The sequence below is a fragment of the Oryctolagus cuniculus genome, chromosome 7, assembly GCF_051225735.1.
Source record: "Oryctolagus cuniculus isolate XC-2025 breed Fujian yellow rabbit chromosome 7, ASM5122573v1, whole genome shotgun sequence".
In the NCBI taxonomy this organism is placed as follows: domain Eukaryota; kingdom Metazoa; phylum Chordata; class Mammalia; order Lagomorpha; family Leporidae; genus Oryctolagus; species Oryctolagus cuniculus.
This window is the reverse complement of record NC_142873.1, coordinates 111,237,501-111,254,297: the sequence shown is the minus strand read 5'-3', so window position 1 is coordinate 111,254,297 and position 16,797 is coordinate 111,237,501. Positions and strand designations below refer to the sequence as shown.

The following is a 16,797-nucleotide window of genomic DNA, read 5'->3' as shown; positions in this document are numbered from 1 at the left end:
TTAACTGGCTGCCCAACAATGGCGGCCTCCCCACATCAGTTATTTTGAAACACAATCTTTGGCCAAGGTGATGATGTAGTCCCAGGCTAGAGGGATAGTTGCATGAGGCTGTGGTGGCCTCTTTGCCATGTTGTGGTTCTGGAAGTCTTTTCTGACTGTTCATATCGGGCAATCATGCATAAGGACCTTTCTCCATAACTTCCCGGATTCATTGCCTTAATATTTTTGTGAGAGTTGTTGCAGGTAATTCCATTTTGATTTTGACAACTATCACATTTCTTTCCCAAAGCAGAGGAGTTCAGATTCTGATAACTGAGAACCAAATAGAGAAGATGTGGAGACAGCACATTAGGAAAGCGTGCGTGGTCTAAGGGCCATGTGGGAGGTGGGGGGGATTGACATTTGACCTGAGACCTCAGCAGAGAGAGGCCAGTGTTGAAATAGCTAGGAAAACAACCCACGGAGGAAACAGCTGGTGCAAAGACCCTGCGGCAGGAAAAGGAGGGAGAAGTCCCAAACAAGGCTCAAAGTCCGAGTGGGACGAGTGAGGAGTTAGAACTGGGAAGGCAATGAAAGCTTGGGAGGAGGCTCTCAGAAGGGCCAGCGCGGATTCCAGACCCGTCGGTGGCTAATTCAGTGAGCCAGGTGAGGGCTGTCGGGGCATGGGTGGGCTGCAGCGGGCAAATCCAAGGGCCTGGGGACGGCGTAACAGTGGGAACTGGGGAAGACAGCGGACTCCCGGCTGGCCCCTAGCAGGCCCGTGGCGGGGTCTTCGTCAGGCTGTGAGCCCGGACCGGTTTGGTGGGGGTGGGGCGCTTCCAGGGGGAGGGGAATTGAACTCGGTTGGCCGCCGGCGATTGGAAGTCAGCCATTGCTTTGGGGCTGGGCCGGGAGGAGGCGAGGCGGTGTGGAGGAGAGGGGGCTGGGCCCAGAAACGGAAAACCCACCGGAGGAGGGGCGGGCCCGCCACCAGGACTGCCAGAGTCCACCAGCGCCTCACTTGGCGCTCCTGGCTTTTCGGAGTGTACGCCGCATGGTTCTCCGGGCTGGTTCCCTTCCTCTCCAGGTAAGGCTGGCCCAGGTGCGGCCTTCGCAACCCTGCGTCGTTCCTCACCGGCTGGGGGGCAGCGGGCGAGGCACCTGGCGAAGCCTCCGGTGCCCCAAAGCGAGCACCCTAAAATAGCGGCGTCGAGGGAAGAAGGGGTGCTTGGCCCGTGCTGGCTTGGGGTGTGTGTGTGGGGGGGTGCAGCTTTAGTGGATACGGGCTTTGGGGAGCAGCGGGCCGGGGGCGCTCGGGAGCGGGCCAGGCCTAGGCTTCGTGTGCACTCCGTGCGGGCGGGGCCTTGAACGTGGTCTGCAACCTTCGCTGCATTGCTGTGGGTGAGGGGTGGGACGTGCGTGGGGGAGGCCGCTGGAGACCCCTACGCACCCTCCAAGTGTTCCGGCTGGCTCCTTCGCTCCAAAAGAGGTGCTTGTCTTAGACGTAGGACCCCTACCCCTCCTCGCCGCCCTCTCTCCACTGCCAATCCCGGACTCTGCCCCTGGCTAGGGGGTGTTTTGCTAAGCAAGCACACAGCTGGAGAGTTCTAAAGTGGGCTGACCTCTCCATCGCGGACTTCTAGGCGCCGGGACGCAGCTGCTGGGGATTCCACGGCCAGGGGCCCCGGGGGTGGGGGAGCAGGTAAGAGGCGGGGGCGGGGCGGGGACTGCTGAGTCCGGAGTGCGCCCCTAGCTAGGACCGCTGGGCCTAGGACCACGGGGAGTCCTTGCCCTTGGCTCCAGGTGGGGTCCGGATGCGCTTTGCAGAATCCACAAGTGCGCAAGGCACAGTAAAGTTGTTGCGAGAACGGTGCAACAGTTTTGCACCTCAGGTTAGGACGCTCGCACAACTTAGCGTTTTTGATAGCTGTTGGGAATGCTAAACTCCAGTCAGATTTCCGGAAATTAACACACGTGTTCTCGTTAGCTTCCGAGAACTGAGAGTCGGGATTCTGTGCGCAGGCCCGTCAGGTCCAGCCCCCCGATCCCGGCGGAAGGCAGAGGCCGGAGCAACCTCGGCCGATCCCAGGTCTGTAGCGTTCGCCCGCCGCAGAAAGGGGCTGGGGTCGTGACCGAGCTGGGAGCCCTGATTAGTGTCGGCCGGAAGTTCCTTTAAGGCTGTACCGCGGGAAGATGATTGTGGGGCGGGGAGCAGAGGCGCAGGGCGGTCGAGCGGAGTAATTCACACACCTTTTCTGGGTGGAGCCGGCTGGCAAGTTTCCCCTTAATCTTGGCCGGCCGAGGGAGAAGAAAAACTCTCGTCATTTGCATTTTCTTGGCTTGTGATTGCCACCCGTTCATATGTTTATTTCAAGTTCATAAAGGTGTGTGGGCTCTTTTCTCCGCCCGAATTTGCTGGCGGCGCTGCAGCCTTCCCCTTCCAGGAAGCTCAGTTAATGTTGCCCACACCCTTCGCAATCCTTGGCCCCCCAGGGTATGGCTGGGTGTCTCTCCCGCGTGGTAACTTCCACTTAGGTCAGGACATTTTTAAAAAATACCCTTTTCTTTTTTTGAATATGAATTTATTTGGAAGGTAGAGTTGCCCAGAAAGAGTGAGAGCTTCCACCCACTGGGTCACTCCCGGGATGAACCCAATCACAGGGCTGAGCCAGGCTGAAGCCAGGAGCTTCATCCATGTCTCCCACGTGGGTGCTGGAGCCCCAAGGACTTGGGCAATCTTCTACTGCTTTCTCTGGCCATTAGCAGGATTGGAAGTGGAACAGCTGGGAGTCGAACCGGCGCCCATGTGGGATTCCAGTTACAGTCAGCCTTACCCAGTAGCAGCCGCCCCCCCATGACTCATTTCTGATTGCTGTGTAAGGTTCCAGTTTTGGGGTGTATTGTGGCCCGGTCGCCCACTCCTGGTGGTAGGCATGATGCCTGTTGTGTACTGGGAATGACTCCTCAGGACGAAAGCCGGTTAGGAGCTGGGCTAGATCATAGGGCGTCTGCCAGGGGATCTCCCAGTGTCCGGGGCCACCATAGAGATGGAGAGGGAGGGTCTTTGACCAAGCACTGGCTGTAACCATGGCTCCCCAATGCTAGAATCTGGTTTGCATCCCCTAATATAATTGAACATCTGTTCGTTTATTGCCCATTAGGCTTCTGTGTGTGTTTTCAGAAACAGGATTGAACTGCTTATGTTCTGCAACTTTTATTCTCTTAACATATCAAGGACTTCTTTTTAATCGGTTTTATTTTGGCTCACAATTTTTTTTTTTTTTAAGATTTATTTATTTATTTGAAGGGCGGAGTTTGAGAGAGGCAGAGAGAAGAGAGGATCTTCCATCTGCTGCTTCACTCCCCAGATGGCTGCACTGGCTGGAGCTGCGCCGATCCGAAGCCAGGAGCCTCTTTTGGGTCTCCCACGTGGGTGCAGGGGCCCAAGGACTGGGGCCATCTTCCACTGCTTTCCCAGGCCGTAGCAGAAAGCTAGATTGGAAATGGAGCAGCCAGGACATGATATGGGATGCTGGCACTGCAGGCGGGTGGCTTTACCCATCACACCACAGCACCAGCCCCTATTTATTATTTGAAAGAGTTGGAGAGAGGGATCTTCCATTCATCAGTTCAGTTGCCAAATGACTATAAGTCAAAGCTGGGCCAAGCTGAAGCCAGGAGCCTGGAACTCTATCTAAGACTCCCATATGGATGGTAGGACTGCCTTCCCAGGCTGCCTTAGCAGGGAGCTGGAGTGGAAGTGGAGCAGCCGGAACTAGAACTGGTGTTTATGTGGGATGCTGGCATTGTGGGCAGCAGCTTAACCTACTGCACCACACATTGGCTCTGTTTATGACTCTTAACACCGCTCCTTCCCTGCTCCCTGCAGTCACGTTACTTATTTAAAGATTTATGTATTTATTTGAAAGGCAAAGTTGCAGAGAGAGGGAGAGACAAGTATTTTCTACCCACTGGTTCACTGCCCAAAAGGCCATAAAGGCCAGGGCTGGACCAGGCCAGAGTCAGGAACCAGGAGCTGCTTATGAGTATTCTTGTAGGTAGCAGGGGCCCAGGAGCTTGGACCATCTTCCACTGCTCACCCGGGCTCAGGGAGCTAGATTGGGGCCCAAGGACTTGGGCCATCTTCTACTGCTTTCCCAGACCATAGCAGAGAGCTGGATCGGAAGTAGAGCAGCTGGGACTCAAATTGGGACCCATATTAAAGTTTATGGAGAGAGGCTGGCACTGTGGCACAGTGGGTAAAACAAATATTTTATGGAGAAGTAGAATTAACAGAAAGGTATTTTGGGCCGGTGCCTTGGCTCACTAGGCTAATCCTCCGCCTGCGGCGCCAGCACCCCGGGTTCTAGTCCCGGTTGCCCCTCTTCCAGGCCAGCTCTCTGCTGTGGCCCGGGAGTGCAGTGGAGGATGGCCCAAGTGCTTGGGCCTTGCACCCACATGGGAGACCAGGAGAAGCACCTGGCTCCTGGCTTCGGATCAGCGCGGAGTGCTGGCCGCAGCAGCCATTTGGGGGGTGAACCAACGGCAAAGGAAGACCTTCCTCTCTGTCTCTCTCTCTCTCACTGTCCACTCTGCCTGTCAAAAAATAAGGTATTTTGATGCAAAAAAATTGAAATCAGTGGGTTTTTTTTTGGACATTCATCCTCCACTGCACTCCCGGGCCACAGCAGAGAGCTGGCCTGGAAGAGATGCAACCGGGACAGAATCCGGCGTAGTGAGCCGCGGCGCCGGCTGAAATCAGTTTTTTAATGATGTGTTATGTAAATGTGTATATACACAGATAAACATGTGTTGTATGTTCACATGTACTTATTGTACGCATGGTCTGAGTATCCCTTATCTAAAATGCTGGGGACTAGAAGTGTTTGTTTTGTGCCTGAAACAAGTTTCATGGTTTGGAATTTTCCAATTTTGCCACTCAAGAGTTAAAGGTTTTGGAGTTTTTCAGATTAGGAATTCCCTATAATGTCTTAGATATTACATATGGTAGATATACATTGTGTATTAGGTATCCCCATGGTGTGCATGAACTCAAGTGGTTCAACCCTTATTTAAAAGACATTGTTGGGGGCCAGAGTTGTTTCGTAGCATCTGCAGTGCCGGCATCCCAGATGGCCGCCAGTTCTAGTCCCAGCTGCTCCACTTCCGATCCAGCTCCCTATTAGTGTGCCTGGGAACGCAGTAGAGGATGGCCCAAGTCCTTGGGCCCCTACACCCATGTGAGAGGCTGGGAAGAAGCTCCAGGCTCCTGGCTTTGGATAGATCCGGCTCTGACCATTGCAGCCATTTGGAGAGTGAACCAGCAGTTGGAGGTCCTCTCTCTGCCTCGCTGTGGCTCTGCCTTTCAAATAAGTAAATTTTTTTTTTTAAAAGACATTGTTTTCCAGTTTAGTGGTGTTTTTTGGTCATGAGAACCTGAGAACCTCACTACCAAATTTTCTGTTAATATGTTTATTAGTACAAGTGGTTTTATGGTGTTGTTGTTGTTTGTTTGTTTTTTTGTTTGTTTTTTTGTTTGTTTTGTTTTTTTTACAGGCAGAGTGGACAGTGAGAGACAGAGAGAAAGGTCTTCCTTTGCTGTATTGGTTCACCCTCCAATGGCCGCCGCGGCCGGTGCACCGCGCTGATCCGATGGCAGGAGCCAGGTGCTTCTCCTGGTCTCCCATGGGGTGCAGGGCCCAAGCACCTGGGCCATCCTCCACTGCACTGGCCACAGCAGAGAGCTGGCCTGGAAGAGGGGCAACCGGGACAGAATCCGGCGCCCCGACCGGGACTAGAACCCGGTGTGCCGGCGCCGCAAGGCGGAGGATTAGCCTAGTGAGCCACGGCGCCGGCCTTATGGTGTATTTTTAAGATGGAGATGGTAATGTCTTCTTTCTGATTTTAATAGATTTTTCAAATTTCCCACTCCTGATGAATAAAAGTGGTCTTACCTCATTTTCCGATTATACCCCTAACTCCTGTTTAGTAGTGATTTGTATTCTCTAAATGTTTTACTTTTCTTATCAGTTGTTATGAACTTCAGGAAATTTTAAAGATTATTTGCTCAGTTTAGAATTTAAATGTTTCTCCTCTACTAGATAAAACTTTATAGGAAGCATTGGACTAATCTGCATTGAGTCCGCCCAAATAAAGTGGAGTCCCCCATGCTAAAGATCCGTGTCACAGAGCTCAGTATTCTGTCCTCCCAGAAGTCAGGAGAATGACATTTACCAAACAAGCCAGTGGGCTTGACCTTCAACTTCCCTTTGCTTCAATCCTTATCTCTTTTAACCCCTTAATTCTTAGAAAAAGTAACCCAAGAAAGTCTGATGTTAACTATCTTCCTTTCTACACCTTACAAAGAAAGGAACTTTAAAAATGATCACTGCACTTTGATTTTTGTCTCTGCCTTTTTCAGCCCTTCTGTTGTAAAACAAAGCTCTTCTGCACAGCCTGTTGGAACACTTAGCATGAAGCATTGCCTGATTTAGGTTGGAAAATAAAGCTGATGGAGATTTTTTAGGTAAGTTGTGATTTTTGTTCTTGGATACTTCTTCAGTGAACTGTTGTAGTTTCTTGCCATTTAGAACTGATTAACAAAAATATTCTGTACAGTTACTATGGAAACTTGTAGAGATGGAATTGCTGGACATGTGGGCTTTGGCACAGCCGTTGAGACACAGCTTGGGATGCCCACATCCCATATCAGTGCCTGGTTCCAGTCCCGGCTTCTGCACTACCAATACTACTTCTTGCTAATATACCTGGGAGGCAGTAGATCATGGCCCATGTGCTTGGACCTCTGCCACCCACATCGCAGACCCAGATGGAGTTTCTGGCTCCTGGCCTTGGCCTGAACAAGCCCTGACCTGTGGGCATTTGGGGATTGAAGCAGAAGATGGAAGGCTGATCTGTGTGTGTGTGTGTGTGTGTGTGTGTGTGTGTCTTGTCTCTCTGCTTTTCAAATAAAAATGTTTAGCATTTTCTTGGTTTTTATGAAACTGATTTGATGAGGAATTTTTGTTTTTACTTTTTGAAACAAGTTTGATTATTTCAAAGTTTTGTGGCAGGATATGACTTCATCCAGCTTTTTCTATGACCAGTATTTGTTAATCATTTCTTAAGCATTTTACTAGTTCCTTTCTCTGTGTGTGTGTGTGTGTGTTTTTTAGATTTGTTTATTTGAAAGAGTTACACAGAGAGAAGGAGAGACAGGCAAAGAGAGATCTTCCATCCGCTGGTTCACTCCCTAATTGACCACACTGTCTGGAGCTATGCTGATCCAAAGGCCTCTTTCGGGTCTCCCACATGGGTGCAGGGGTTTGAGCACTTGGGCCATCTTCCACTGCTTTCCCAGGCCATAGCAGAGAGCTGGATCGGAAGTGAAGCAGCTGGGACTCGAACCGGTGCCCATATGGATGCTGGCACTGCAGACAGCAGCTTTCCCCACAACACCGCAGCACTGGTCCCTCCTTTCTCATGTTTAAGTTTAAACATTGTAATTTTAAAATTTCTTCTTGAAAAATCTTACCTGGCTTTTGTGTTTACATTTTATTTGAGAGGCAGAGTGGCTGCTGGTTCATTACCCAGATACCTAGAAGAGGCAGAGCTGGGCCATGCTGGAGCCTCTGATCTGTTATCCCAAATTCAGTAACACTTTCCTTGTTGCATCATTTTTTTTCCTTTAAGATTTGTTTATTTGAAAGGCAGAGTTAGGGAGGAGCAGAGACAGCTCTTCCATCCACTGGTTCACTCCCAAATAGCCGTAACTGGCAAGCCAGGCCAGGCTGAAGCCAGGAGCTTCATCTCAGTCTCCCGCGGGGTGCATCTGTCCCTGTCATTCTGCCTTTCAAGTGAATAAATCTTAATAAAAATTAAGAACTTGGGGTGGGTGTTGTGGTGCATCTGGTTAAGTTGCCCCTTAGGACATATGCATCCCATGTGGGAGTACTTGGGATGGAGTCCCGCCTCTGCTTCTGCTTCCCAACCAGCTTCCTGCTAATGCAGCAAATGACGGCTGAAATAATGAGTCCCTGGCACCAACCTAGGAGTTCCTGGCTTAGACCTGGGTGTTCTGGACATCTGGAGTGAGCAGCTACCTCCCTGTAGCTCTGCCTTTCAAGTAATAAAAATCAAGGAATAAACATTTAAAAAAATGTGTCCAACACAACAAATTGTTTTTTTAAAAGATTTATTTATGTACTTGAAAGTCAGAGTTACATGGAGAAAGGAGAGAGAGAGAAGAGAGGTCTTCCACCCGCTGGTTCGCTCCCCAATTGGCCTCAACGGCTAGAGCTGTGCCAGTCCGAAGCCAGGAGCTTCCTCCAGGTCTGCCACACTGGTGCAGGAGCCTAAGCACTTGGGGGCCATCTTCTGCTTTTCCAGGCCATAGCAGAGGAGAGCTGGATCGGAAGAGGAGCAGCTGGGACTCAAACCGGTGCCCATATGGGATGCCCGCACTGCAGGCAGCGTCTTTACCTGCTATACCACAGCGCCAGCCCCAAACATAACCAATTATTTACCATCTCAACCATACTAAGCGTAGAGTTAGTTGCAGTCAGTACATTCACATTGCTGTGCAGCCATCCCACCATCTGCCTCCAGAGCTGCTGCTTTCTGTACTGAAATTCTGCACCCACTACACAGTGACTCTGCACTCCCTTTCCTCCCTGGCAACCACAATCGACTTCTGTTGCTGTGACTGTGACAACTCTGAAAACCTCACGAAAGTGGATAATGATAGAATATTTCTCCTTTTGTGTCTAGCTTGTTTCACTTAGCTTACATCTTCAAGGTTCTTCTGTGTGGAGCACATCCTTTGAAAGCTGAGTAATACCCATTGCACATGTAGCCCACGTTTCATTTATCCCTCATCTGATGATAGACATTTGGCTATTGTCAGTGACACTGCTCTGGATAAGAGTGTACAAGTATCTGTTAGAAAGTACCATGCCATCTTAGAGCTGTAGTCCTTGAACTTGTGAGTAAACCCAACTTGATCTTGGTGTCAACTTGTTAGATACAATTGGGTTTTCTGTGTTAATAGCCTTCTGTATTTCAAAGACGCAGTTACAGAGAGAAAGAAGAGACAGAGTTTCCATCTGCTGTTCACTCCCCTAATAGTCACTACAGGCTAAAACCAGGAGCTTCCTTGGGCTGTCCCGCATGGGTGGCAGGGACCATCTTCCATTGCATTTCCCAGGCATAAGAGCAAGGAGCTGGATTGGAAGTAGAGCAGCTGGGACACAAAAACTCTTAACTTTTTCCTCATTGTTCTCAAAGTTATATATCTTTTCGGAGAATATTGGAATATTTGTATTTTATTATGAAAGCATATAATTCTCCAGTTTTTTAGCTGTTGTCCATCTCTGGTTGTGTCCTGTCTTTTTTTATTATTTATTTATTTTTTGACAGGCAGAGTGGACAGTGAGAGAGAGAGACAGAGAGAAAGGTCTTCCTTTTGCCGTTGGTTCACCCTCCAGTGGCCGCCACGGCTGGTGCACCACGCTGATCCAAAGGCAGGAGCCAGGTGCTTCTCCTGGTCTCCCATGGGGTGCAGGGCCCAAGCACTTGGGCCATCCTCTACTGCACTCCCTGGCCACAGCAGAGAGCTGGCCTGGAAGAGGGGCAACCAGGACAGAATCCAGCACCCCGACCAGGATTAGAACCCGGTGTGCTGGCGCCACAGGTGGAGGATTAGCCTAGTGAGCTGGGCCAAGCTGAAGCCACGATTCAGGAGCAGAAGCAGAAGCAGAGGCAGCCAGGACTCAAACCAGTGAAGTCTTTGTAAGAAAAATTTAGGAGTCGGTGTCGCGACTCATAGGCTACTCCTCCGCCTGCAGGCGCTGGTTCTAGTCCTGGTTGCTCCTCTTCCAGTCCAGCTCTCAGCTGTGGCCTGGGAAGGCAGTGGAGGATGGCCCAAGTCCTTGGGCCCTGCACCCGCATGGGAAACCAGGAGGAAGCACCTGGCTCCTGGCTTCCTAGTGGCCATTTCAGGGGTGAACCAATGTAAGGAAGACCTTTCTCTCTCTTTGTCTAACTCTGCCTGTCAAAAAAAAAATTTAGGGGCTGGTGCTATTGCATAGTAGCACCTGTGCCTGCAGTGCTGGCATCCCATCTGAGCACTGGTTTGTGTCCCAGTTGGTCCTCTTCCTATCCAGTTCTCTGCCTGTGGCCTGGGAAAGCAGTAGAAGATGGCCCAAGTCCTTGGCTCCTGCAGCCATGTGGGAGACCTGGTAGAAGCTCCTTGCTTCTGGTTTCCCAGCGGCTCAGCTCCAGCTGGTGTTAGCCATCTGGGGAGTGAATCAATGGATGGAGGACCTTTCTCTCTGACTTTCCTTCTCTCTGTGTGTAACCCTACCTCTCAAATAAATAAATAAATAAAATCAAGTCTTTGACAGCAGTGATGACCTGCTGTTACTGCAATTGTGAGTAATGAACAATAAACTCATCTGGTAACACTTGAATGTCTACTAGCTTATGTGGAGGGAAAGATGCAGAAACTAGCATCCTACCTGTTGTCCAAATGGCTGCATTGCACTTTTGCCATTTCTCATCCCTGGTAAGTGAACAGTGAAGGAATGGAGTGGGACAGCCTCTCAAGTTCCTCCATGGTCAGGCAGCTTTATTTTTAGTCATCGGCGGCTTACTTGATCTGTTCCATTCAAGTCTTTATCTAAATGGTGTTTTAATGACCATGTTGTATAAAATTTGAACTACAAAAATTTTTCATGCTCATCTCATTAGTGACTCTTACATTAAACTTTCCTGGGCTACACATAGCAATTTTCTTAGCCATGTTTATGTTATTGAGTAGCTAAAGTTCTTTAGTAAACAATTTCTAATTTCTTTGTTTCAGATGACATGTTTTAAGATTTTGTATTTCTGAAATCTAGCTGGTGAGCAAGAGCCAAAAAAGAAAACAAACAAAAAAAACTCTTCCAGGAAGAAATAAGACTCTTTACGTGATAGCCCCAAAGTCCAAGGCACAATCAAAACATGGCTAGACTTCCAAAGAAACAGGACAACCTCACCTACGTTGAAAGAAAACAGCTAATAGAAACAGATAAGGACAAAGACATATCAGCAGTTATTATGAAGAAGTATAAGGTCTTGATGGAAATCCAGGATCTGATGTTTGAAGAGATAAGAGAAAGTCTTAAAAATGACCTAAAGCAAAATTTAGCAGCAACAAGTATAATACCAGAAATGAAAAATTCAGACAACTCCAGAAGCAGGAAAGACTGGCAACAGGTCAAAGAGTTAGCCTCACAAACTACACATTTAGTAGAAAAAATGGAAGGGAAAAAGTCTAAAATAGTAGAGGACATTGTAAACTTAATCCACAAAAGAGAAGAAATGAATGAGTTCAGTAGCAGGTTGGATGAATCAGAAGAGAACAGAAGTAATAAAGGTCAGAAGTCATCCCAAAATCAGAAAGTGTCTGTAAGTGTGGAAGAAGCCTTGTACGATATTGATGACAGATACGGAAAGAGCACTATGCATATAGAAGATGAAGAGGATGAGAGCACACAGAGTGAAGAAGTCAAGGAAATGGGAGAGGAGAAAAACATTCAGAGCTTCAGGAATGAAAAGTGTCAAAAAGCCCCCAGAGAATGGTTTGATGAGGGGGCCATACTTACACTGGCAGCAGACTTGTCGTCAGCAACGCTGGGTGTTAGTGGGCAGTGGGGTAATATCTTCAGAATTCTAAAGGAAAATGATTTGGAACCTACATTTTTGTGTGATGTTAAATTAGCATTTAAATGTGATGGTGAAACAAAGACATTTTCAAACCTCCAAAGCCTCAGGGAATTTATTAGTCAGAAACCTTTTATGAAAGAATTACTGCAAGATATATTCCCACAAAATGAAAAAGTACATCGAGGAAGAAGATACGGGATTCAAGAAAAACTGGTAAGCATACAGATATCAGGCTTAGGTATGAAGTGTCATTGGTTATTGGTAAAATTGTTTTGAAGGGGGAAAACATCAATTAAAGGAAAGCTTCGGCTTTGTTTTTTTAAGGTAGGTTTCGTTATTTATTTGAAAGACAGTTGCCAAGAGATACTTTTCATCCACTGGTTTACTCCCCTCAGATAGCCACAGCTGGTTTTAGCCATGGCACGACATTGCTTTCCTAGGCACATTAGCAATGAGCTGGATTGGAAGTAGAGCAGCTGGGACTTGAACCAGCACTCCAGTATGAGATGCTAGCATCGCAAGCAGTGGCTTAACCCACTGCACCACAATGCTAGGCCCTAGGTTTAACTTTCAATATATAAAGTAGTCCTTTAATCCTCAGTAGCAACCGGAAAAATTCAAATAAAATTTACTGAAGCCCATCATAATCTATTAATGTGTACCCAGTTTTGATCCATATCATGTATTAAGGTTTTTGTTTCTTGTATTAGAGTATGTCCTATATCTTTGATATTAAAAACATTTTCTAAACACCTCAATCTTAATCTTAAATGGTAGTTCCTAAGATGTATTATAAAGTGATTGTTTATATTTGAAAGACAGAGGGACCGGCACTATGGTCTAGTAGGTTAAGCCTCTGCAGTGCTGGCATCCCAAATGGGTACCAGTTGTAGTCCCTGCTGCTCCTCTTCCAATCCAGCTCTCTGCTTATGGCCTGGGAAAGCAGTGGAAGATGGCCCAAGTGTTTGGGCCCCTGCACTCACATTGGAGACACAGGAATTCCTGGCTCCTGGCTTTGGATCAGCTTAGTTTCAGCAGTTGCGGCCATTTGGGAAGTAAACCAGCAGATGGAAGACCTCTGTCTCTCCCTCTCTGTCACTCTGCCTCTCAAATAAATAAATAGAAAAAAGTCGTACTCGAGCCATCACTGTTGCCTGCCAGGATACACATTAGCAGGAACCTGGAATTGAGAGCAGAGCCAAGTACTCCAATATGGGGTATAGGCATCCCAAGTAGCACCTAAACCTCCACACCAAATGCCTGTCACTCTTCAAGTACATTGTAGAAAGTCTTTATGCAAATACATATATAATGTGTATTTGTGAGCATATAAAACAGTATATTTTCAGACACAGAACATTTACAATATGCATAGTACCGTTCTTTCCCGGATTTAGGCAGATCCAGATGGTAAATATTATAGCTTTTGGTGCCACACACTCTGTCACTTATTTTTTGCTTTTATTTTCACAACTGTAAAAAATTTTTTGAAAAATTTCTAGGTTAGCTCAATTCTGTGATCTTAAAATAACTGACCATCCTTGGTTTTAATTTGCCAACCAGTATTCTATAGTGCCCTCAAGAATGAACTTATTTAAGGGTCAGGGTTTTGAGGCAGTGGGTTAAACCTCCACTCCAGAAACCCTGTGCTCCACAACCAAGCACCTAGTTTTGAGTCCTGGCTCCACTTCCAACCCAGCTTCCTGCTGGTGCCCCTTGGACCTGCATGGGAGACCTGGATTGGAGTTTGGACTCCTAGCTTCAGCCTAGTGCAGACCTGGCTGTTGTGGCTATTTGAGGATTCAACCAGTGGATAGAACTTTTTTTCTCTGTGTCATTCTACCTTTCAAATAAATAATTTTTTTTCTTTTATAGCAGATAAGCTTACTTTAGTGTAAAACATTTTGGAGTCCATATATAGTTTTTTCATATGTGCATTTTCTGTAAACCTTTTAAAGATCCCTGTATTTATGCTTGTGGACCAGCATTCCCCTCCCTGTAATTGTTGTCAATTCTTTTGGTATCTCATTTACCTGATTGAAGTTGAACCTGCTTTTTTAATGACCATACAGATTATCTATCTTCTGTGAAGTGCTTGTTCAAGTCTTCTGTCCATTGGTTTTTTTGTTATGTTTTGTTTGTTTGTTTTGGATAGTGAGAGAGATAGAGAGAAAGGTCTTCCTTTTGCCGTTGGTTCACCCTCCAATGGCCGCCACGGCTGGCGTGCTGCGGCCGGCACACCGCGCTGATCCGATGGCAGGAGCCAGGTGCTCCTCTTGGTCTCCCATGGGGTGCAGGGCCCAAGCACTTGGGCCATCCTCCACTGTACTCCCGGGCTGCAGCAGAGAACTGGCCCGGATTAGCCTATTGAGCTGCGGTGCCAGCAATGTCCACTGGTTTTATTGACTTGTTCACTGTGTATTTTGTATTCCAGTGTACACTTTGGTATATTTGGATTCATTTTTGTTGTACAGTGGATCATTTGAATACTTATTTTGTGGTTGGTTGTACCAATATACTCCCATGCCACCACAAAAGATCTTTCATTGGTTCACTCTACAAATGGCCACAATGACCAGAACTGGATCAGGCTGAAGCCAGGAGACGAACTCCATCCAGGTCTCCCATGTGGGTGTCAGGAGCCCAGTTACTTGGGCCATCTTCTGCTGCTTAACTCTGCCTCTCAAAAACTTTAAAAAAAAATAAAGGCAAATGAAGCACTTGGGGTTCAAGCTAGCACTCATGGGATGCTGGCATCTCAGGCGGCAGCTTAACCCACTGTGCCCCTAGTGTTTAAAACTGCATGCATCTTTTTAAAGGAAAACAGTAGATGTTATAAGGATTGTGTGAGGCTACAAAACTGTTGAGGTGATCATAGGGAAACTTGACTTATTTGGGGACCTAGGCCTTCAAGAACAAGTAATATAAACAGTTTTCTAGATAACTGCTCATTGTCAAAATTGTAGTCATTAAAATTTAGAAACTGAAATGGAAGTTTGAATTCCTTAAAGACATGACTTAAATATTTTTTTTTAAACTTGCAGGGTAAAACATCAATAGACTCAAAACCTAGAGCAGGAGAACCATCCAGTGATGGCTTGAGCTTTCTGTTTATTAAAGAGGTAAAGATTGCTAAGCCAGAGGTGAAGAGCATAGAGTCTGAGGAAGAAGAGTCCTCGGAGTTGGAAGAAAAAGGAACTCCCAAGTTGGAGGAGCAAGAGGCCTCCTGGGTAGAGGAGGAGTGGGAAGAGACCTCGTGGCTGGAAGAGGAGGAGGAAGGGGAAGAAGCATCAGGGATGGAGGAGGAGGAGGGAGAGACCTCGGAGCTGGAAGAAGAGGGAGAAGACACCATAGAGAAGAGTTATAATAAGTGTGAAGAGCCGTCCTGTATCAACTTGAGTACTTCATCAGGGATCGCCACAGTTTTAAAGAAAACAGAGAAAGAGAAACACAAAACTCTAAAATTAGAAGAGCTAACTGCCAAAGAGGCAGACTTACTACAGGAAACAGAAGAAAGCTTTCGAAAAAGCGTGGTTCATCTCTTCAGAGAGATTCAAGAGGAGATTGAAAACATAAAACATTTCCATCCAGAAGTCGTGGAAATTAAAGATTCAGTAAATGACCTGAGTAACAGAATGGACATACTTGAAGAAAGAGTGGATAGTCTGGATGATCAAGTAGAAGAATTCTCTAAGGATGCAATGCAAATGGCCAAACAGATAATCAATAAAGAAAGGTTAAGAGATATAGAGGATAGATCCAGAAGTGCCAATATCCGTTTGATAGGTATTCCAGAAAAAGAGAATAAAGAGAACAGTGCAGAGGACATAATAAGAGAAATAGTTGAAGAAAACTTTCCAGAGCTGAAGAAAGATTCAAGTCTTGAGATTGTCAGTGCACACCGAATACCCAGTAAGATTGATGAAAACAGATTCACTCCTAGACACATCTTGGTGAAATTTTGCAATTCCAGTGATAAAGAGAAAATCATAAAGGTTTCCAGAGAAAGGAAAGAAATAACCTACAGAGGAACTAGAATCAGGTTGACTGCAGACTTATCATTGGGCACCCTGGATGCTAGGAGTAAGTGGGCCAATATCATCAAAGTTCTGCAGGAAAAAGGTTTTAAGCCGAGAATCTTGTATCCAGCCAAATTAGCATTTGATTTTGAGGGTAAAACAAAGGTATTTTTCGATATTGAGGAATTCAGGACATTTGTTTCTTGTGTATCCCCTTTGAAAGAATTGCTGGAGAATGTGCTTAGTCATCTAGAATGACTCCCAAGACACACATGCCGTGTGCTTTCCTCCTGCCCACACACACCACGTCATGTAAAGCACCAGTCTGTGCTCAGAAGGATGGACAGCCAGTGGCCTACTGGACCTGGGCGGGAAAGAAAGGTCAGGCGTTGTCTTTGTGTTGCTGTAGCCAAAGGATCCATTGAGTGGGTTTCATGACAGCCATCTGCCTGTACAGGGGGAGACTGCTGCTGGTGGGAGGGGAATCATCAATGGATGGGAGGGGGAGGGCAGGCTTGGGAAATGGTGACAGGAGACTCCTGTCACAGAGGGGTTTGAATAGATTTTTAATTTTCATAATGTGAATCTTCAACCTTTACATTAAAACTTAAAATATGCTTCATTTGCTGATTTTTGTAAGAGCGCCTTTTATCTTACTGTCTATAATCTAATCACATTTACATTTTATTGTATAAGCCCATCCATGGCGAGATCAAATCTTTGCCAAGTGCTTTCTCTTTTTATGACCTACACTTTAAAAATGTTTTAAAATTTGAGGGGCTGGCACTGTGGTATAGTATGTTAAGCCTCTGCCTGTGGTGCTGGCATCCCACATGGGTGTCTGTTCAAGCCCTGGCTGCTCCACTTCTGATCCAGCTCCCTGCTAATGGCCTGGGAAAGCAGCGGAAGATGGCCTAAGTGCTTGGGCCCCTGCCACCCACATGGGAGATCCAGATAAAGCTGGCTCCTTGCCTAGCCGTAAGTGCCGAACGACTGGATGGAAGATCTGACTCTCTTCCTCTCTTTGTAACTCTTTCCAATAAATAAATAAATAAATTTTAAGGAAAACAGAAGCAACTGAGTCATCCAAATA

The 16,797-nt window shown here is 46.9% G+C and overlaps 1 protein-coding gene across 12 annotated transcripts; it reads left to right on the top strand.

Annotated features, from left to right (window-relative positions):
* The first annotated feature begins 495 nt into the window (after window positions 1–495).
* Window positions 496–16,321, top strand: L1TD1 (LINE1 type transposase domain containing 1). Of its 12 annotated transcripts, none has more exons than XM_089337285.1 (6): window positions 855–1,066; window positions 2,002–2,068; window positions 5,536–5,645; window positions 6,401–6,505; window positions 10,841–11,898; window positions 14,730–16,321. In XM_089337285.1, exons 5-6 carry the CDS (start codon window positions 10,981–10,983, stop codon window positions 15,960–15,962), a joined length of 2,151 nt encoding a protein of 716 aa, XP_089193411.1. In that variant the 5' UTR covers window positions 855–1,066; window positions 2,002–2,068; window positions 5,536–5,645; window positions 6,401–6,505; window positions 10,841–10,980; the 3' UTR covers window positions 15,963–16,321. The 12 variants fall into 12 exon arrangements, with proteins under 12 accessions (XP_089193414.1, XP_089193412.1, XP_089193413.1 ...); XM_089337283.1 differs by having other exon boundaries at window positions 1,975–2,068; XM_089337281.1 differs by having other exon boundaries at window positions 856–1,066; window positions 1,967–2,068.
* Window positions 16,322–16,797: the final 476 nt, after the last annotated feature.